This window comes from Peromyscus eremicus, chromosome 2 (genome assembly GCF_949786415.1).
Source record: "Peromyscus eremicus chromosome 2, PerEre_H2_v1, whole genome shotgun sequence".
NCBI lineage: Eukaryota > Metazoa > Chordata > Mammalia > Rodentia > Cricetidae > Peromyscus > Peromyscus eremicus.
In genome coordinates, this window is record NC_081417.1 from 146440746 (window position 1) to 146462182 (window position 21437).

At 49.6% G+C, this 21437-nt stretch overlaps 1 protein-coding gene across 1 annotated transcript in view; it reads right to left on the bottom strand.

Moving 5' to 3' along the window:
* Positions 1-21437, bottom strand: part of Nipal3 (NIPA like domain containing 3) — a 37781-nt gene that overhangs the window by 4494 nt on the left and 11850 nt on the right. The window contains exons 3-11 of the mRNA XM_059255184.1: positions 19943-20011; positions 17860-18031; positions 14692-14751; positions 12646-12791; positions 8484-8580; positions 4738-4873; positions 2874-2962; positions 1902-1965; positions 26-120 (exon numbers count right to left, since the gene is read on the bottom strand). Of these exons, the coding sequence (XP_059111167.1) occupies positions 26-120; positions 1902-1965; positions 2874-2962; positions 4738-4873; positions 8484-8580; positions 12646-12791; positions 14692-14751; positions 17860-18031; positions 19943-20011 (928 nt within the window). The remainder of the gene's footprint in view (positions 1-25; positions 121-1901; positions 1966-2873; positions 2963-4737; positions 4874-8483; positions 8581-12645; positions 12792-14691; positions 14752-17859; positions 18032-19942; positions 20012-21437) is intronic.

Genomic DNA, 21437 nt, shown 5'->3' on the forward strand with positions numbered 1-21437 from the left:
GGGGTGGAGGAGGGGGCACTGTTACCTGGCATGGCGTCCATGGAAATATAGGGCTCGAACGGAATGGCCTTCTTCCTGTTTCGAGTGATTAAGAATACACCTAAGAAGGCGATGAGGCACCTGAAGACAGGAGACAGGAGAAGAAGAGGAGGAATGAGATCAGGAGCAACCTCGAGGAGACGAGGAGGAGGGGGACTCAAGGGCAAGTGGCTGAGGGCCAGCTAAAGTGAAGGCTGAGACCACGAGGCCTGCAACCAGCAAGGAACAGACACTGTGCATAATAACAGCCGGGGTGGGGACGGAGGGGGGGGAGGGGAGGCTGGTAGGGGGTACACACATCACAGTCCCCACAAATGGGGTTCAGAGTTGTTGACAAGAGTCTCCAGGGGAGCCGGGCAGTAGTGGCGCACACCTTTAATCCCAGCACTCTGGAGGCAGAGCCAGGTGGATCTCTGTGAGTTCAAGGCCAGCCTGGTCTACAGAGCGAGATCCAGGACAGATGCAAAGCTACACAGAGAAACCCTGTCTCAAAAAACCAAACCAAAACAAAGCAAAACAAAAAAGAGTCTCCAGGGCAAACGCCTACAGTGTGTGGCTCGTCCGCTTCCCTCCGGCCAGTGTTCTCAAAAGCATGTCTTTTAAAAAGCCCCATTTTTTTAAAACTAAAAACATTCATTTTATATTTTATTATTTTTCTTTTTTTTTTCTTTTTTTTTTTTTTGGTTTTTCGAGACAGGATTTCTCTGTGTAGCCTTCGCTGTCCTGGAACCCGCTCTGTAGATGAGGCTGGCCTCAAAACTTCCTGTCTCCAAGTGCTGGGATCAAAGCCACCACTGCCTGGCTTTAAAAAAATTCTTTTATACTGACTGAATTCAAATCATAAAGTATAGCAAATTGCAAATGAATAAATACTAGGAAGTCCCTGTGTCTCCTAATCCAATTCCCTCAGGGGCTGGATATTCTTTCTCTCTCTCTCTCTCTCTTCCTCTGGCTGGCCTGAACAGGCTGGCCTGAACTCACAGATTTACCTGCTTCTGCCCCACCCGCCACCCCCAGGGCAGGTGTGCGCCGCCACCTGACTCAGTTTTCCTTTTCTTTCAGTTTATATAAACAAGCAGGTGCTCAAAATCAAGGTGCAATTTACAAGCAGTAATGTATAAATCTCAAGAAGGACGGAAGGCTTGTTTCTAGTAATGTGTGTGTATGTTCACCTCCCAGGTCAAGATCAAAAGATTTCTATTCCTCTAAAACAGTGGTTCTCAACCTTCCTAATGCTGTGACCCTTTACTACATTTCCTCATGTTATGGTGACCCCAACCATAAAATTACTTTGTTGCTACTTCATAACTGTAATTTTGCTACTATTATGACTCGTAATGTAAATATCTGGTATGCTAGAGATCTGATATGTGACTCTATGAAAGGATCATTCAACCCCATGGGGGTCACGACCCACAGGTTGAGAACCACTGCTCTAGAACGTTCTATGCAGCTGTGGGTGACCTTGAACTGATTGATCCTCCTGCCTCTATCTTCTAAGTGCTGGGATTAGAAGTGTGTGTCACAATGCCTGGTTTCGTTCAGTGTGGGGATGGAACCCTGGGTTTGTAGCATGCCAGGCAGGAACTGTATCAAAAGAACCCTTGCCCAGTTTCCTGGAAGGACCTCGTGTCTTCTCCTCTTCATGCCCCACCATGTCCAGAGTCTCTACTGCCTGACTTTTCTCCCCACGAGTTACATTTACCCGAAATGACAAGAAGAGAGAAGACTGCAGGCCTTCGGGGGAGCAAGCTGCTCACTTTGGGGGCCAGCACCCTCCAGCTAGCAGCTCTCCCAACCCCAGGAGCAGGGCTGAAGCAATGGGGCGGGGGCAAGGTCTGGCTAGATGGGGTGTGACTCACCCCAGTGCAAACATGCAGATGTGCAGAGCTTCCTCCCCGAGGAAGTCCAGGTAGAAGATTGCACCTGCGCAGCAGTGAGGGAGAGAAAAGATCATGACTGTTTCCAGACCTGCCCCGTGCCCATCCCGGGGAGGCTCTGGTATCTGCTCTTCTGTGCAGGTACCAAAGTGACCAAAACCACTAGGACTAACAAGTTGGGAGGCAGACAGTCTTCTCTGACTGCCCTCTCAGGCTCTTTATATCTCCATATTCAAACAGACTTTTGGGATGGTATTAAACCGCTCCAAATAGCAAAGTTCTCGTATATGCTTCCTCTAACACCATCTCCTATCATTAACCACAGGTCATGATAACTTTCCTGCCTCAGCTTCCCAAGTGCTGGGATTACAGGCTCCAGCCACCGTCCCTGGTTTGTTTGTTTGTTCCTTCTTCTCCTCCTGCTGCCCCCTCCCCCCCCATTTTGACAGAGTCTCATGTAGGGCAGGCTGGCCTCACACTCCTTATATGTAGCCAAGGATGTCTTTGAACTTCTCATTCTCCTTCTTCTACCTCCCAAGTGCTGGGATGACATATATGCAGAGCCAGACCTGGTTAATGCAGCATGGAGGATGGAACCCAGGGTTCTGTGCACACTAGGCCAGCACTCTATCCATGGAACCACTTCCTAGCCCCAAATCCAAAAGCAGGAGAACAGAGGATGTTTGGATTGTACATATTGCAGTTCTAGAGAGGAAGTGTTATTAGGAAGGTAGAACTAAGGCTTAGAGAAAGTAACTGATCATTCCCTGAGCCACACAGTCGGCATATGTCTATTGGAATGCAAGCCTCCATCTCCAAATCCCACACCCTCCACAAAAAACCGCAGGCAGGTCCAGAAAGCAGAATCAGCTGAGAGGTAGGCTCCACCCCTACCCAGGGACAATGCCCCTCTGCTTAGGCAAGAGACAGAAACTCAGTAACAGCTACTCTTACCTGCTGTGATGGCCGCAGTGGTGGACAGGATGTAGCCTACGCTGGCGATCAAGGAGGAGTCATAGATCTGAGACGCTTGACTCAAAAACCTGCAACACACAGGTACTTGGGTCAGTGGGCTAAGGGGTAAGAGTGGAACTTGGGGTATAAGGCAAGGCATGGGGAGGGTTTCTAGGTCTATAAGAGTGGCCTCTCCCTATTACAGGGCACTGTGTATCCCAAGATTTGGGGTCTGAGCTTGGCCCACAGACTGAGGCCCGTCTGCAGCATGCCTCTGACTGTATGACTCTGGCCATTGCCACATCCTTCTGCCCTTCTCCTCACTCCTGATCCCCACCTCACTGGACAGAGCTGCTCCTGGTTCCCACACACATCCCAGGACACTCTCCCGGGACTTGTCACATCCAGCCCGATGTTGTAATTTTTAAAATATTAGAAACATATTTTAGTGGTTACCGCATGAATGGGAGAAAGAAAGGAGAGGGTCAGCATCTCTCCTCATCTATGGCAGCCACCACCTTCGTATGGGAACTGATCCGCTCTCTGATTCTCTGCTGACATCCAAGTCGCACTGAACAGCTGCCTACAGGGACATCAGCCACCAGGCTAACCGTCTGTCCATGGGCTGTGTACCTCAGAGCGGTGAGGAGGACTGTGGCTCTGGGTGCTGGGGGACTGTCCTGACTGGGAGACCAGAAGTTCCTAAGAGGTGGCAGGAGTCCCTGGTTGCCTGCGTGACCCTGATCTCTCAGCACAGAACCTGAGTGCTTGGCAAGGGCTCCCCTTGGGAGGGCTATAACGGTGCTGAAAGGCTAAACATCATAATAGTAGAAAGGGTGGTAGCGACAAAGCTGGTAATGTGTGTGGACACCGAGCTGGGGCACCTCAGGCAGATCTGGGGGTGTCAGCTGCAGAGGGAGAAGCTGAGCCCCAGAGCAGCCCGGTGAGACTTGGTGGAGCAGATGCAGAGGGGCCCACACTGGGAGCCTGATGTCTAGGTTCAGCTATCGACCTTCATGTCCGGGCTCTAATCTCCCTCTGCCTCCCAACATGCAACAGACAATTCCATCTCCAGCCGTGCCCCCCAGAGGGTGCTGTGAACACAGGTGAAGAGAAGATGGGGCACCCATGAGCAGCAGCTGTTGCTATGGCCCTCAAGGTCAGGTGGCTGGTGGGTGCTGAGCCCAGGCCAGACCTAGGAACCTGACCTCCAGGCTGGCTCAACCTCACCCACCATCTTGAATCCTGGCTGATTGACTCAAGGTGTCACCTACAATATTCATGGAATACCGCTCCCTTCCAGTCCCCTGGCAGGGCTCTAGGACTCAGAGGGGGCAGGACTGAAGTCTATTCTCAGGATTTCAAAGATTCACGGCACCCATATTTAGAGGTAGAAACGAGCGTGCACTCTTTTCTCTGTGAGGATCTGGGGCAGAGTTCTCAAAGACAGGAAATGACAACTCCATTCCTCCAAGCACACAAGCAAGAGATTCCTAGGTGACTGCAAGGCTTCTCTTCAAGTTCCCACAGGGCAGATGACAGGAAGTGAGGCTGTTTCTCATACTTCGAGGTAGAAGATGCACTCGAGACAGGGAGAGGTGTGTGTGTGTGTGTGTGTGTGTGTGTGTGTGTGTGTGTGTGTGTATGTATGTGTATGTTTGGACTCCTCCCAGGTGTATGTGAATTTGGATTCCACTCGACCACCTCCCCCACTCCCCCCCCCCCCCCCCCCCCCCCCCCCCCCCCCCCCCGCCATGAACTCATCTCCACCCTGATGCTAAACTGGTTACTGGTATGTTCTGGCTCCCCTACAACTTCAGGACCAAACAGAACCGGGCCCAGAAGTGGAGACAAGGCAACGCACGTGGCCTGATAGATGGCAGTGGCCACCATGCACACGAACATCACGTAGAAGATTGGGTAGTCCAGCTGCAGGTTGCCTTGGATGGACAGCACCAGCATCCCTGCCACAGCCTTGACCGTCACCACCGTCATGGAACCTGAGGAGAGCAAGCCAGAGTGTGGGCAGCCTCAAGAGAATGTGAGGAATCAGATCCCAAAAGGACTTGGGGACAGAGGTGGGAGGGCCATGGAGCTCCCGTGGTAAGAAGACATCATTGCCTAGGTCTAGCTTGCCCAGGACTCCCAGGGGGCTTTTGGGAGTCCACTACCTATGATGGGACACCTCGTGCAGCCTTGAGGCAGGGGGAAGGGTTTGGACTTGCCTGCACTGGATGTGCCTCCCCATGGGAGGCCTTGCCTTCTTGTGGGAAGGAGAGGGGGGTAGGTTGGGGGGGGATGGGGGGCAGGAGGAAGGAAGAGGGGAATCTTTGATTGGTGTGTAAAATGAATGAAAAAAATTTCTTAATAAAAATTTAAAAAAAGAATAAAAAAAAAAGGAGGGATGTGAGGTGCCCACAGCTACTTCTAAATGTTACTTCACTGTACCCTAGTGGGCATCAAGTTCAGGTCTCTGTCCCCAGACTACATGGCAATGGGTGGGGTAGCTCTTTGAATGGACACACAAACTTCCCTTGAGCCCAACTTCATGGTAATCCAGAACAATAGGTGGGGAAAGAACTCATTCATGAATTGGGGCTTCAAAATGCTCAGTCACGTGCATTTTCTGTGGGTTTAGGGACTGGAGAGATGGCTAAGCGGTTAAAAGCACTTGCTGCTCTTTTAGGGGACCTGAGTTCAATTCCATCACCCACATGGCAGCTCACAACCATGGCAGATTCTGGGGATGTGACACATCTTTTAGCCTTCATGGCAATCATACACACACGGAATACCCCCCCACACGCACACGCACGCACGCACGCACACGCACGCGCATGCACACACAAATAAAAATTATAGATAAATCCTTTTTAAAAACCTCTTTGTGTGTCTTCCAGTTGTTTCTCTCTCTCTCTCTCTCTCTCTCTCTCTCTCTCTCTCTCTCTCTCTCGACTTCTTACTGAATCTGGAGCTCATCCACTTGGCTAGACTGGCTTGCTAGTGAGCACTGGGGATGCTCCTGTCTCTGCCTGCTTAGCGCAAGGATTACAGGTGTGCAGCCTGTACCTGTGTTTTTATGTGGGTGCTAGGGATCCGAACTCAGGACCACAAGCACTCTGTTGACTGAGCCATCTCTCAAGCTCCCTCCATATATTTTTTCACCCCAAGAAGTCTCTAGTGTTCTGTACCTTTATGCATATGCAAATTCACATCCAACATATCTTCGCTCACTTTAAGATCATAACTGTGTAACAATGCATTTATATGATATGCACACGCACCTTATATGCTTACATGCACAGGAAATGTAACCACTTAAAGGATGGGAGGAAAATGGTGGAAGCTCTGTTTTCTTCCTGTACATTTCACAGCTGTCGTGACCACCTCACTACAAAGACCCACCGCTGACCTCCAAGTGGCTTCAGCTCACAAAGTGCCACATCTCCTGCCACGCTGGAGTTAGATGAAACAGCTGGAGGAAGAGACAGAGGAAGCCACAGCCCTGGCTGAATTGCTTTGCCTCCTCCTCCTGTCGGCTGCCTCATTAGCTTTCTTCTGCCAACAATCCAGCACACAGTGCCTTCTGGGACCCTCAGCCACTGTACCAGTTTGCAGGCACCGGTAGCCATTGAAGTCAAGCACGCATCACCATACTGTCCACGCTACCAAACAGCAGAAGGGCCATGAAGGAGGGGATGTTGATGACTCAGGTACTAACCACCACAAAGTCACAGCGGAACAGGGGACTGGCTTGGGCTGCAACCTGGGTACACCTAAGAATGTTATGTTCAAACAAACCTGTTATAAAAAGGCCTCATAGGGCCAGGTGTGTAGTGTTCACCTGTAGTCCTAGCACTTAGGAGGCCGAGGCAGGAGGGTCAAGAGTTCAAGGCTAACTGTCTACAAAAGAAGATTTTTTTTTAAGCTGAAGATGTAGCTCAGTTGAGAGGGAGCTTATCTAGCATGCACAAAGCCCTGGGCTCAGTCCCCGGCACTGCCTAAACAGGGTGGGTTAGAATCCCAGCCCTCAGGAGGTGCCAGCTGGACGATGAGAAGTTCAAGGCGGCCGCACAGAGATTTCAAGGTCAGCCTGGGCTGCGGGCACCCAGTCTCAATACAAACAAATGAAGAGCCACATTGGGATATAATTCCAGTTAGAGAAGACGTTCACAAAGGTGCATTCATACACAGAAGGCAGGTTAGTGTTTGCCCTGGGCTGGGAAGAGGGGGGATGGGAGTCACTGGCACTGAGCATTTTAGTGAAATCTAATCATGAAAATGTTCTACGATTAGATTGTGGCTGTGCGAATCCATGACTGCAGTAAACCCCACTCAGTGGCTTACCTTGAGCAGATGAACCACGTGGCATATGAATTCTATCTTAATAAAGCTGTTTTAAAAAGTAGATCAAAATAATGCCAGCCTGTCTTCAATGACAGGTATCTGCTTGGTTTGGGGGGCCTGTCATCAAGGTAGGGTGGGGAGAATAACATGTGGGTGCCTCTGCCCATGTCAGTTAACCTTCCTCCCAACGTTGGGGTATTTTCCTTGTCCGTTTTGGAGTGTGGTGGAAAGGGGAGACACCAGATGGCCAGCCCTGTCTCCTGCTCTGTTGGACACTGGTGACAAGCAGCATCCTGGCCTCAGTCTGGGGACCATTTCCCCGCTAAGCACTCGTCTCTTTAAAGTAAGGAGAACCTGTCTGTTCTGGCTCCATTCCTGCCCTGCGTCTATACAGTCCATTGTGGATACTGCTGGACAGTTCAGGGGTTGCTCTGAGGTGACCTCTGACCTCACCGAGCTTACTCTCCTTGCTTCTTTCTCCTGCTGGGTCTCGGTCCACACTTCTGTGGCTGTGGCCCATGTGTTTGCTCACTTTTCTCTTGCTGAAGACAGTCCTCTCAAGAGTCACTATGTGGACCTTCAGTTCTGGACCCTTAGAAGACTGGAGATTTGAGCCAGAATGTGAGAAATGGTAGGAGCCACCTCGGTCAGCCGGGGCCCTGCGCCCTGTGGAGTGACCGCTGTGGTGATATTGTTTTCCCCAAAATATTGCGCACCCTCATAAACTTATCTGGGGTCAGAGAACAGAACAGCCACTAGACATAGAGGCCAGAAAATGGTGGCACACACGCCTTTAATCCTAGCATTCTAGAGGCAGAGATCCGGATCTCTGTGAGTTCAAAGCCACACTGGAAACAGCCAGGCATGGTGACACACGCCTTTAATCCCAGGAAGTGATGGTAGGAAGCAGAAAGGTATATAAGGCGTGAAAACCAGGAACTAGAGCCGGTTAAGCTTTTAGGCTTCTAGCAGCAGTTCAGCTGAGATCCATTCAGATGAGGACACAGAGGTTTCCAGTTTGAGGAAACGAGATCAGCTGAGGAATTGTCGAGGTGAGGTTAGCTGTGGCTGGTTCTGTCTCTCTGATCATTCAGCGTTCACCCCAATACCTGGCTCTGGGTTTGTTTTTATTAATAAGACCTTTTAAGATTCCTGCTACAGACCGCCTTGAACTGGCCTCATGCAGCTCCTGTATGCAGAGCCAACAGCCATGAGTAGGGGAGACTGGGGGTGACAAAGCCCCATCATCCAGAAACTGCTTACCAAGCAAGGCCACCAGGAGGAGAATCACAATGATGCTGTTGGCGTTCCTCTCCTTGTAGAAGTACAGGAGCAGGCAGAACAGGACGATCACCACCAGCTGTGGAGGACACCAGCAATCACCCAGCACTTAGTCAGGAATTCAGAGTGTGTCCCCCGTCCCGACCAAGGCCCCGTGTGTGTGACTAAGAAGAGAAAGAGGAAGGCAAGTGTCGGGGCCCAGGGGCACCCTTGGGAGGTGGCTGGAGGAGTGAGAGTTCAGGGCTGGCTTGGGCTGCACAGTGGGTTCAAGGCTGGCCTGGGAAACTTAGGTCCCATCTCAGAATAAGAAAGTAAAAAGCGGTTGGTGCAGACAAACGGTAGAGCACTTTTCAGGGACATCCCAGGCCCTGGGTTCTATATCCAGCAACAAAAACCCAAACCCAAACCCAAACCAAAAAGCAAAATGCCACCCCCAAACGAGACCCGTACTCAGGGAGCCATTTGGTCAAACAACGGGTACACATTCTTTGTCACCAAGCCCCAGCTGGACACAGCTCCCAGAGAGAGGAAGACTGCTGGGTGTGGTGGCCCACCTGAAATCCTGGCACTGGGGAGGCAGAGGTGGGAGGATTTTGAGTTATAGGCTAGCCTGGGCTATGTGCTGAGACTGTCTCCAAATATAAAAAAGGGGGGCTGGAGAGATGGCTCAGAGGTTAAGAGCACTGCTTGTTCTTCCAAAGGTCCTGAGTTCAATTCCCAGCAACCACATGGTGGCTCACAACCATCTGTAATGAGATCTGGTGCCCTCTTCTGGCTTGCAGGGATATGTGCAGACAGAACACTGTAGACATAATAAATAAATAAATCTTAAAAAAAAAAAAAGGTTATTCTCTTTAAAAAAAAAAAACAAATATAAAAAAGGAAGATGAGTGGAGTTTGGGCATCGCAGGCTGTCATTGCATCTGTCTCTAAATCGCTGATGTGACCCTAGGCAAGTCTAAACCTCTCCAAACCCCTGCTGCCTCCACTGCTCAGTAGGGATGATCCCACTCACAGGGCAACAGTCAGCGCTGTGCTGGGTGAACTCTCCCATGTGTGTGCCGGGGCTCCCCAGTTTTCAGCTGTTGCCTGAAATGACTCTTTTTTAAAAAAACAAAAAACATTATTTATTTATTATGTATACAGTGAGTGTTCGGCCTGCAGGCCAGAAGAGGGCAGCAGATCTCATTACAGATGGTTGTAAGCCGCCATGTGGTTGCTGGGAATTGAACTCAGGACCTCTGGAAGAACAGCCAGTGCTCTTAACCTCTGAGCCATCTCTCCAGCCCTGAAATGACTCTTTGTGACTTGCCAGTGAATGTTAGGACAGCACTTGGTGCTAAACCCTAAGAGGGTAGTGCATGAGTGGGCATCTTGGGAGAGACCAGGAGTTGTGAGCCAAGTTCAGTGACCTCCCATACCCACAATGCCCAGCATTTAGGGAACTCCCCTAGACAAGTATTCCTTGAGTTTGGTTCAATCCCTTCATGCTGTGGGATGGTCTTTCTGTACACTGTGAATATATGTTGCTCTCATTGGCTGATAAATAAAGCTGTTTGGCCAATGGTGAGGCGGAATAAGGTTAGGCGGTACATTCAGACTGATGATGGAAATGAAGAAGGGCAGGATCAGGGCAGATGCTTCGAGCTGTGCAAGAAGCAAGGTGTGAAAGAACTGGTAAGGCATGGGCCATGTGGCAATACAAAGATTAACAGAAATGGGTTAATTTAAATGTAATAGCTAGATAGCAATGAGCCTGAGCCATTGGCCAAGCATTTATAGTTAACATAAGCCTCTGAGTGATTATTTAAGAGCAGCTGCAGGATGGGACAGAACAGAGAAAAGCCTCTGGTTTACACCTTCAACAGGTGGCACTGCCTTACTGTCAGGCCTGGTGACGCCACCCAGCCCTCCAGGGGGCATCTTCCATACTCTGGGTGACTTATTCGCAGCCTCATGTTGCACCCCAACAACCCCAAGTCTAGTCTCTTGCTATTTCACAGAGAAGGAATGAGACTTGTCCAAGGCCACACAGCACACAGGATTTGAGGCCAGCTCTCTCTGAGTGAGAGGACTGTTTCGGGGTTAGGCTCTGCTACAACAGTTCCTGTTAGGGGGTGGCTAGATAGAGGCAAGGCAGATACAGCCCTGGCCTCCAGAGTTCCCATCCTCTGTTCTGTGGGCCTTCTGAGGCAAAAAGGCATTCTGACTGCTCAGAGTTTCAGTGTCTCCATTCATGAGATCAGGAGGAAAGCTGCTTAAAGATTTGAGAGAATTTGAGACACATAAACCCATCTTACACTGTGTGGACATGAGGCCAGCTCACAGCAGTAGCTGTGTGAGCACCAGGGCTCTTTTCTTTTTTAGTGTGTTTGTGTATCTGAAGTAGACATAACACTGGCTGGGGGCTCCGTCCCCTGGCTGCCTATCAGCTGTGTGATACTTCGAAAAACAGCATTCTTATATTGTTTAAATTCTTAACTTAAAAAAAAAAAGCTGTTTTTAATTTTATTTGTTTGTTTGTTTGTTTTTTGAGACAGGGTGTCCAAGTCCAAACTGGCCTTAAACTGGCTATGCAGCTGAGGAGGGCTTTGAACTCCCGATCCTCCTATTGCCCTCTCCCGAGTGCTGGGATTATAGGCATGTGCCACCACACCTGGTCTATGTGGTGCTGGGGATCCAGCCCAGGACTTCGTGTATGGCAGAGATGAACTCTGTCAACTGAGCATCTATATTTTTAACTCCCTCTTTTATCATAAAAACTTTTTTTTTCAATTTCCTATTTATTCTTTGTGTCTTTCACATCATGCCTCCCAATCCCACCCATCTCCCCCACCTCAATACAATAAAATAAAATTTAAGGGAAAAAAAAGGAAGAGGGAAATCCCGTCATGGAAGCTGCAGTGTGACACAGTGAGTCACGCAGTTAACCCCTTTATCCATACATTTTTACATGCAAACGATCATCGTAAACAATCATTGGTCTGGTTCGAGACCCCTGGTCTCTGCCACACCATTGACGCTGGGCCCTCCCTGGGACTCTTCCTAGACGTCCTATTGCTGCGCTGTGTCATAGAGATCACAGATGGGGTGGATGTTGGGGTGGACAAACACATAACCCTGGTTCTGGGCTTGGGTAGTTGCAGGGTTGGTCAGCCTGTCAGCTCTCCGCTGTCTTCACCACCAGGGTGAGCTCTCCAGCACTGCACTGGCTACTTCACCCCTTGCAGCGATGAGCAAGGGTGGGGTCAGTTCTGCTTTCAGATCCTCAGGGTCCTTCTCCCACACACACACCTTCAGGGCCAGCTCTACTGTGTTGTCCAGGCGTGGCATAGAGGCCACTCTCCCAAGGGCTGCAGCTGTGAGGGGCAGGGACAGCTCTCCTGCTCTTATGACTTCAGGGCCAGCTCTTCCATCTGCCTCAGCATTGATGGGCATTGATGGGAGACGGGGGCGGGGGTCGGGACTCCCTTCCCCACCCATGCCGCCACATGACAGGTGAGTAATGAGGATAGATCTCTCATGCTCACAACATTACCATAAAAACTTTAAAAGCTAGACCTACTGGAACAGCTACATGAGAAGCTGAAGCAGGAGGGTCAAGACCTTAAGGCCAGCCTGGGCTACACAGAGTTCAAGCATAGCCTGGGCAACTTAGTGAGCTCTTGGTTCGAAAAAGAAGTAAAAAGAGGACCAGGGGTGCAGCTCAGCGGGAGAACTTGCCTAGCATATGCGAAGCCTCAGGTTTCATCTCTAGTCCCACAAAAAATAAAAATAAAATTAGATGCATGATGTTAAAATTTTGGACACAGAGAGAATGGAGTAGAAATAAAATCTACATCCTAATTTAATTTCCTAGAGACCACTACCCAGAATTTCTGTTTCTCCGCCTGCCCTCACAGACACGGGTTGTGCACACACCTCCACAGCCCCCTGACGACCCAAGACTGGCAGTGTACTGTGGATGGATTTGGATGGTGCCCAGGACAAACGTGGCACCAGCCTGACATGTGAACCCAGCATGTGCGCAAGCTCAGTGGTCACACTGTGCCTCAGTGATCCCAACTGCCGGCCTTGGGGTCCAGCGAATGGGACTTGATCCTCTTTCAGCCTGTTCAAGCAGAAGGCTGGGACCTTCACTTACCATGTACAGCAGAAAAGGCCAGCTCACGAGGTGCTTGGCGATGTTCTCGCCTGTCATTTTCTCGTGACTATTGGGTGCAAATGTCACTAGCAGGTAGGTGCCCACGATCGCCAAACCGCAGCCAACAAAGGACAAGACGTAGCGTCCTGTGGGGAGGGAGGGAGGATGGTCAGGGGCTCAGGACATGGGTCAGGTGCAGAGGGGGCCCTTAGCAAGTCAGGGCAGCCTTTGCCTGTGTCCTGGCTAGTTTTATGTCAACCCGACACAAGCTGGAGTCATCTGAAAAACGAGGGACCCTCAACTGAGAAAATGCTTCCACAAGATCAGGCGGCAGGAAAACCGGAGGCATTTTCTTAATTAGTGACTGATGGGGCGCAGACCATTGTGGGAGGGGCCACCCATGTGCTGGTGGTCCTGGGTTCTATAAGAGAGCTGGCTGAGCAAGCCATGGGGAGCAAGCCAGTAAGCAGCACCCCTCCATAGCCTCTGGTTCAGTTCCTGCCTCCAAGTTCCTGCTCTGTTTGAGTTCCTGTCCAGACTTCCTTCAGTGAAAGACTCTGGATGTGGAAGCGAAAGGCAAACAAACCCTTTGCTCCCCAACTTGCTTTTGGTTGTGGCATTTCATCATAGCAACAGAAACCTTAACTCAGCCTGTGACATGCGCCTGGCACCGCTTGTATTTTTGGTTGTTCTTTACTTGAAAAGAGTAACCTTCCTTAACGTTTTCTTTTAAGGTTTATTTGTATATTTTTATGTGTATGAGTGATTTGCCTGCATGTATGTGCACTGATGAGTACCTGGTGATTTTTAGAGGTCAGAGGACATTAGATCTGGAACTGGAGTTATAGACAGTTGTGGTTCAACATGTGGGTCCTGGGAACTGAACCCAGGTCCTCTGAAAAAACACCAAGTGCTCTTAACCACTGAGCCATCTCTCCAGGTCCCCTTAATATGTGTGTGTTTAATTTGTTTACTTACTTGATTTGATTAATTTTCTACAAAACTTTTTAAAATTTATTCTATTTGTATGGGTGTTTCACCTTCATGGAGTTACAGATGGTTGTGAGCTGTCATGTGGGTGCTAAGAACCAATCCCAGGTCCTCTGTAAGGGCAGCCAGGGCTCTTAACCACTGAGCCATCTTTCTAGCCCTTTTTTTTTTTTTGTTTTTTTTTGTTTTTGTTTTTTTTGTTTTTGTTTTTCGAGACAGGGTTTCTCTGTGTAGCTTTGCACCTTTCCTGGAACTCACTTGGTAGCCCAGGCTGGCCTCAAACTCACAGAGATCCGCCTGGCTCTGCCTCCCGAGTGCTGGGATTAAAGGCGTGGGCCACCACCGCCCGGCCTTTATTTGCTATTAAAGAGTTCATCATGGTATCTTCACATGTGCTTATCATGTGCTTTGTGCACATTCACTCCCTTAAACATCATTCTAAAAATCTTAAAACTTTCTTGGTTTCCAGTGGAGGGACCTCAATTAATGTAACACTGACGCCCCTTGATCTACGGGTTCATGTTTCCCAGTTGGTTAGAATTATCTATAAAAAAAATTATCTATAAAAAAAAATGGCACCTTGGATCTTTTTTTCTCCCTTCTGTGCTTCTAAATAATGTGAGATGATACTTCTAGGCCAATACCTTTACCCTGTAAGATGTTTCCTTGGGGTGAGGGGGCCAGGCCCAGGTCTAGCTGAGCTGGAGGAATCTTTCGGGGGGACTGTGAGCAGGTTCACTGGGCCGCAGGCTCAAATTCAGCCTTTATTCACAGTGAAGCAGAGTTTCTGGCCTCTTAGGTCTGACTCTCATGGCTTTAAAACTCAGGGAAGGTGTGTTTTCGTTAGGTTTTCTAAAACCCCAACAACAGAGGCTCAATCAGTATTGACGGAAGGGAATGAAGAAAGGCTAATCTTCAACAGGGCCACAGACACAACTGTGATGCATAGCCAGGCTGGGGGCACTTCACATTCACTCCCAGGACCACGGAACCCAAAGGGGAGTGGGAGGCGGAGGGGCTGTCCACGGGGCTGGGCTGGCTCCGGCAGAGACTTACTCACAAAGTCCTTCGGCTTCCATTTTTCTTTGATGAATATGATTCCGATGATGGCGCTCGCTGGAAAAGGCCAAGCACAGAGAAGAAGAGTGAGGTTGCTGCCAGGCAGAGGGGTGGCTTACCCACCCACACCCTCTGGGGGGCTCGTTTGCATGGAGCCCCTTGTACTTGTCCCCAGAGATTTTTAGAATTTGGTCTCCTTCAGCCTCAGCCACTCCCATCCCGGAGAGAGGACCTTTCTAGAGCCTTCTGTGGGATTTCTCATAAGCCAGGGTCCTGGGCCCTGAGCGTCCACTGTGCAGGAGGCAATTTCCACGTGTGATTTTTGGCATGCTCAACCTTAGAGGTGGAGGCTGCCGTTAGTCTTATTTTGGGGATCCTGAGGTTAAAAGAGGTGAAGCTGATATGAAAACACAAGATTTGAACTCAGGACCAGAGCCTTTCTTCTTCTTCTTCTTCTTCTGTGTCCTACCTCCCCCATGGTGCTTGTCTTACTCTGACTATTGCAGGGTCCCAACTTAAACTCCTGTGACCGACCTAACAGACAGGGCTGGCAGCCACTGTGAATGACTCCATTACTAGCCCAGCTCGGCCTCTCCTGGCCGTGTGACCCTGGGTAGGTCACCTCCTGAGTAACAGTCTTCTACTCTGTGAGATGGTGTTCTGGGTCTGGCTGTACCAACTTGCTGTCACATATTCAGGTGGCCACAGGGGGCTTGAACTTGGCCACAGAAGCGGAAGAGCAGATGCATTTACACCGTACAGTTCAGCAATCTGAGTGAGAGGCCCTCTCTCCCGTCTCAGTGATCACTCCTATCTCTATCTCCCTTTCTCTTCTCACTCCCCCCCACCCCGGAATCGGTCCACAAACCCCACTGAAAACTACTACTTCTTTGAGTTGTAGGGCAATAAGATTCTAAATGCAAATCATTTAGTGTACAGTAAATGCTCATAATGAAACGATTCTTGTTATTGAAGTACTTGGAACATTGATGGAAAAGTCCTAAGTAGTCAACGGATGAGCTGTTACTATGTTAAGTATATTTCTCATAGGGTGACCTCGGAAGCTCAAGGAGCTTCTTAACTTCCAGTGACTGGCTGACCCCCAAATCTTGCCACAATTCACCCTACTTATTTATTATTGCATTGGGCATCAAAACCAGAACCTGGTACTGACTAGGGCCATCATTTTGCATCCCAGCTCTCAGCCTCTAAGTTTAAAGTTGGTTACTTATTCAAAATCAAAGACTAATATTTACAGCGTTGGCCCCTCAGTCACTTATTCCTCGCTGTGAATGAAGGTTCCAAGAGGTTTTTAAGGACCCCAACAGTGGACAGAACAGAGACAAGGACGTAAATCTAACTATCGATGGGGCTCGGGGGTGGCCTGAATGCAGGACGCAGTCCAGAGGACAACAGAAGATGGAGATGGCCAAAGACCTCGCCTTAACCAGAGACATTCAAACCACTTTAGAAAAAACCACCGGGAAAAGAAAAAATACTGGTCTGGCCTGGTAGCTAAGAGGCGGGCACTTGCCCAGCAGGTACAAGGGCCTGGGTTTCATCCCCAACACTTAACAGAAAAGATACTGGGTGGAAAAAACTCAGCACTGCTCCTGCAGACCGCCAGGTCACCAGCCCTGCTCAACAAAGGGCGATTCGGAAATCCAATCAAGTTTCCCATTTTCCAGTTTCTTATAATTAGAATGGCTGCCTGCAGAACAGAGAATTCTGAGGTCCAAAAGCTTTGATCAATTTGAGTCACGCACAGGCCCTCCTGTGGTGAAGAGGACCTTGAATTCAAGGAGAGGAAAGATGCCAAGATTCGCTGTTTTTCTGAGAGCAGGGGAGAGCCAGGCAGAGAAGGGCTAGCAACATGAAGGAAACATTCTAGATGAGTCCACTGTTCCAGCTCCTGGGCACAGTAGGTGACTGTGTGCTCATCTCTCTGTCTCTATGAGAATTGGATTTTATGTGTGACCTTGGGGCATTAAAGTTCTTTCATCTTTGGTTGTTCAGGTGCTCTGATGTGGAAATCACGGGAAAGGACAGGTGGGAGAGGTAATGATGGCATGTGACTGGCAGGATGACAGAGAAAGATCTGAGCATGAATGAGTGCTTCTCAGAGGTGCAGAATGGTGAACAGATGAAAGTTTAGTACGCCTTGTTAGTGTGAAGACGTTTAGATTAAGGCTTAACTTCCTTTCGCAAGTGGCCATAAAAACAATTCTAAAAAAAGGTTCTGAATCTTAAACACGGTCTGGAGGTGGAGACCCTGGCTCATATCCCAGCCCTGCTACTGAGTGGCTGTGTGATGTGTGCCTTACTTCCTGCATCTGTAAAATGGGTGCAAGGTAGGAAGAAGGAAGCCCAGCAGGGTGCTTCAGAGCTAGGCCGTGTGTGACGCGGATGCCAGATGCTATTGCCAAAGCATCTTACTGTCATTGTTTTTTTTTTTTTTAAAGATTTATTTATTATGTATACAGAGGAGGGTGCCAGATCTCATTACAGATGGTTGTGAGCCACCATGTGGTTGCTGGGAATTGAACTCAGGACCTCTGGAAAAGCAGTCAGTGCTCTTAACCTCTGAGCCATCTCTCCAGCCCCTTGTTTTCTTTTTATCAGCATTTATTTTAAAAATTTTTTAAATTAAAATATAATCACATCACTTTCCCTCTTCCCTTTCTTCCCTAAGCCCTTTCCATGTCCCCTGCTTCACTCCCTCTCAAATTGATGGCCACAAGAGTGCTTTGTTTTTTAATCTTGGTTTTTTTGGATGGGTGTTTGACCAGCATATATGACAGTGTATCACATGCGTGCAGTGTCTGCAGAGGCCAGAAGAGGGCATCGGATCCCCTGAGACTGGAGTTACAGTCCACTGTGAGCCCCCAGGTGGGAGCTAGGAATCGAACCTGGGTCCTCCGTAAGAACAGTCAGTGCTCTTAACTGCTGAGCCATCTCTCCAGCTGCCAAGAGTAGTTTTGTGTTGTGTTTTGTTTTTTTGAGACAGGGTTTCTTTGTGTAGCCCTGGCTGTGCTGGGATTAAAGGTGTGCGCCACCACCGCCTGGCCCCAAGAGTGGTTTTTGAATGTGAGTGCTCTGAGCTTCATGGTGGCACTTGGGCCACACAGATGATGGATCCTGGGTGAAGAGAAGGCAGGGTCTTACCTATTACTGAGACGGCACTGAGGGGTACGATGAGGGACAGCGGAGCGAAGGCATAGGAGGCGAACACACCCAGCTCGCCCAGCAGCAGCAAGAGCAGTCCCAGCCACCATGTCTTGGTCTTGAAGTAGGCCCGGGGGTCCTTGGAGCCTGCCAGGCGGATATGGCAGTATTTCTACAAGTCCAAGAAGGAATGCAATTAGACCAGATGTTTGGAGAAAATCGAAGGCTCTGATGAAGAAACCCAAGCTGACGCTCCACTTTTGAAAACTATACATGGGGCCCTGAGTTGGGTTTGGGGGAGATGTGTGTGGGACCTGGAAATTGGCATGTGTGTGTGCATATTCACATGTATATAGATATGCATGCACATGTGTGTAGGGGCTGCATGTTTACATGTATATGGGTATGCATTTGTGCATGCATGCATGCATGTGTATGTGTGTGTATGTAGGCTAGAGAAAACAATCTTTCACCATGGTTTTTGACAGAGTGACTTGGTGGCCTGGGCTTGACAAGGAGCCTAGGCTGGCTTGCCAGTGAGTCGCAGTGATTCACCTGTCTGCCACCCCAGCACTGGATTATAAATGCATACCACCACAACTGCTGTTTTTACAGAGGCTCAGGGGATTGAACTTGGGTCCTCAGGCCTGCAGAGCAAGGACTTTACCCACTAAGCTATCCTCCAGCCCCTCTCTTTTCCTTGAGACACTGTCTCATGTCGCCCAAGCTGGTCTTCAAATTTCAATCCTCAGGGCTGGAGAGATGGCTCAGTAGTTAAGAGCACATGTTGCTCTTCCAGAGAAGCCAGGTTTAGTTCCTGGCACCCATATTGTGGCTCACAACCATCCATTACTTCAGTTCCAGGGGATCCAATCCCCTCTTCTGACATCCACAGGCACACACATGGTACACAGACATAAAGACAGACAAAACACAAATAAATCTAAAAAAAAAAAAAAAAAAAAAAAAAAAGAAAGAAATTGAAATCTTCCCACCCCCACCTCTTGAGTTTGGGGATATCAGGCATGTGCCACTGTGCCTGGAGCTCAGGGCCTCGGAGAACCTCTGAGAAAGCTAACAGAGGACATTTACCCACTGATTCCTGTTGTCACTAGCATGGGGACATGCTAGTGTCACTCTTGTCTCTTGGGACACATGTGTACCAGTTCCCTGGACCTCAGGGGAAGCTCCTCAAGCTGCCAGCCTGCTTCACAGCACAGCTGTGGCCACCGCCAGGCCAGGCCAGGCCAGGCGCTGTGGGGGCTCTACAGCAACTGTGGCAGCCCCTGTCCCTGAGACTTGACGCATCCACAGTACTGGAATCAGAGCTGAAGGTGACGGTACCACAATGATCCCAGTAGCTGGAGGCACAGGGCGGTGTGAGACAAGACCGGGGCCTGTGGTTAAGATGTCACTCCACTGCTAGAGGCCAGGGGCTCGGCTGGGGAGATGGCACTATCAGAGAAGCGTCTGCTGTACAAGCATGAGTTTGGATCCCACCATCCATGTAAAAAGCTAGGTGTGGCAGTGGCTGCCTGAAATCCCAGCACTGGGGAGAAAGAAACAGGAAGTGGTGTGCTGGCCAGCTGGTCTTGCAGTCATTAAGCTCCAGGTTCAATGAAAGGCCTTGTCTCAAAAAAATATGGTGGGGTTGGAGAGACCAATCAGCAGTTAAGGGTAGTGCTGCTCTGCCTGGGCACCCACTTCAGGTACTGCCCACAACTCCAGCCCCAGGGGAATCTGATGCCTCTGGACTCCGGAGGCACCTGTACTCGTGTGCACACACCCACTGCTGACACACAATTCAAAGTAAAGCGAATCTTAAAAAATAAATAAGGTGGAGAGCGATTGAGGACGGTACTCGCCTTTGATCTCTGGATTCCATACGCAGGTGCCCACACGTGTGCGCACACACATAAAACTGGAGGTTCTGACCTTTGGGAGCCTGGCGGGTATGGGCAGGGGAAGTAGGACTGCAGAGAGATTCAGGGAGCAGACAGGGTCTCCCCCAGAGAGCAGACAGCAGACCTGGTTCACCCGCGCTGCTCCTCCGCCTGGGACAGTGCTGGCATCTGAGACTCACCTGCAGGTTAAGGGCGATGCTGACCACGAGGTGCCCGAAAATCGCCAAGAGAGCGCCAATCAAGTTTTCCTAGAAGGAAGGGTCACGGAACGGATGTGAGTGGCACTTAAGCCAAGGGGTCCCAGGACACATGTGATATCCAGCAGTCTGCCCCCAAACAAAACCAGGACGAGGCCCACACTCTCTCCTCCAGACCCGAGGTTGGAGTCTCCCCACCTGGGCATCACCCGGCTTGTACAGACAGGCAATGTGTAGAAACCAGTGTGGATGAGAGAAATGCACGCTGCGGCTCCTACCATCTTGCCAGGGAAGTCTTCCTGTCCTCTGATAGTCCAGCAAGAACTCCCCAATAGCCAGCATCAGTGGGGACTTTTCAGTTATTTAATCAACGCAAAACTCATATCACCCTAGCCATGAGATTCAGGTTCCCTGGCATGCTATTGTTTTTAAATAAAAAGAATTACTCAACATATATTTATGATAGAATAATTAAGAGCAGCATGTGGTAGCCACACCTGTCATCCCAGCACTTAGGAGGTAGAGGCAGGAGGATTAAGAGTCAAGGTCATCCTTATGAGATGTTATCTCAAAAGCCATAAAACCATGGGGCTGGAGAGAGGGCTCCATGCTTAAGAGGGCATAACATTCTGAAAGTTCCCTTTCCAGCATCCATCTGAGGCAGCTCACAATTGACTCACAATTGACTCACAATTGACTCACAATTGACTCACAATTGACTCACAATTGACTCACAATTGACTCACAATTGACTCACAACTGACTCTAGCTCCTGGGGATCTGACGCCTCCGGCCTCCCTTCCCACCCCACCCCCAGCACAGCACTGATGCATACAACACACTGTGGACGTACTTCTCTGTCAGGCATATTGCATTCATCCTGTTTAAAAGGTCAGCAAGTGCCTTACCACCTAAGTTGCAGCTCCAGCCCCAGGTAACCATTTTAAAGTTTTATTTATGTGTATGTACTTCAGTGGGAAGCGAACCCAGGCCCTCTGCAAGAATAGCAAGTGTTCCTAATTGCTGAGCCATCTCCCCAGGCCCGTCTCGACTGTTTCTGACAGAGAAATACGGTGGTTTCATAGGGTTCAACTTGTAACTGGGCCACCATTCCTGTCACACAGAGACCATGCCGTCCTTTGATGGCCCGCTGGCTGAAAGAACGAGGCCCATGAGAAGGTACTGTTTCATGCCAAGGGGAAGTTAGGGCTAAAGAAGAGGAAAGCCTCCTGCCACACAGACATGCCAATGCCATTTCAGGGAGGGCTGATGAGAAGGAATGGAGAAGTGAAAACTAGAAAAACCCACAAGGACAAATGAATTTACGCACCAGAACCTCTCACAGTGAAGGGTTCTAATGGTCAAGGCTGGCATTCACAGGGTGCTCACACGTGATGGGGAGGCCCCATCAAAGCTGGCATTCACAGGGTGCTCACACTTGATGGGGAGGCCCTCTCTATACATTCCCTGTGGGCCA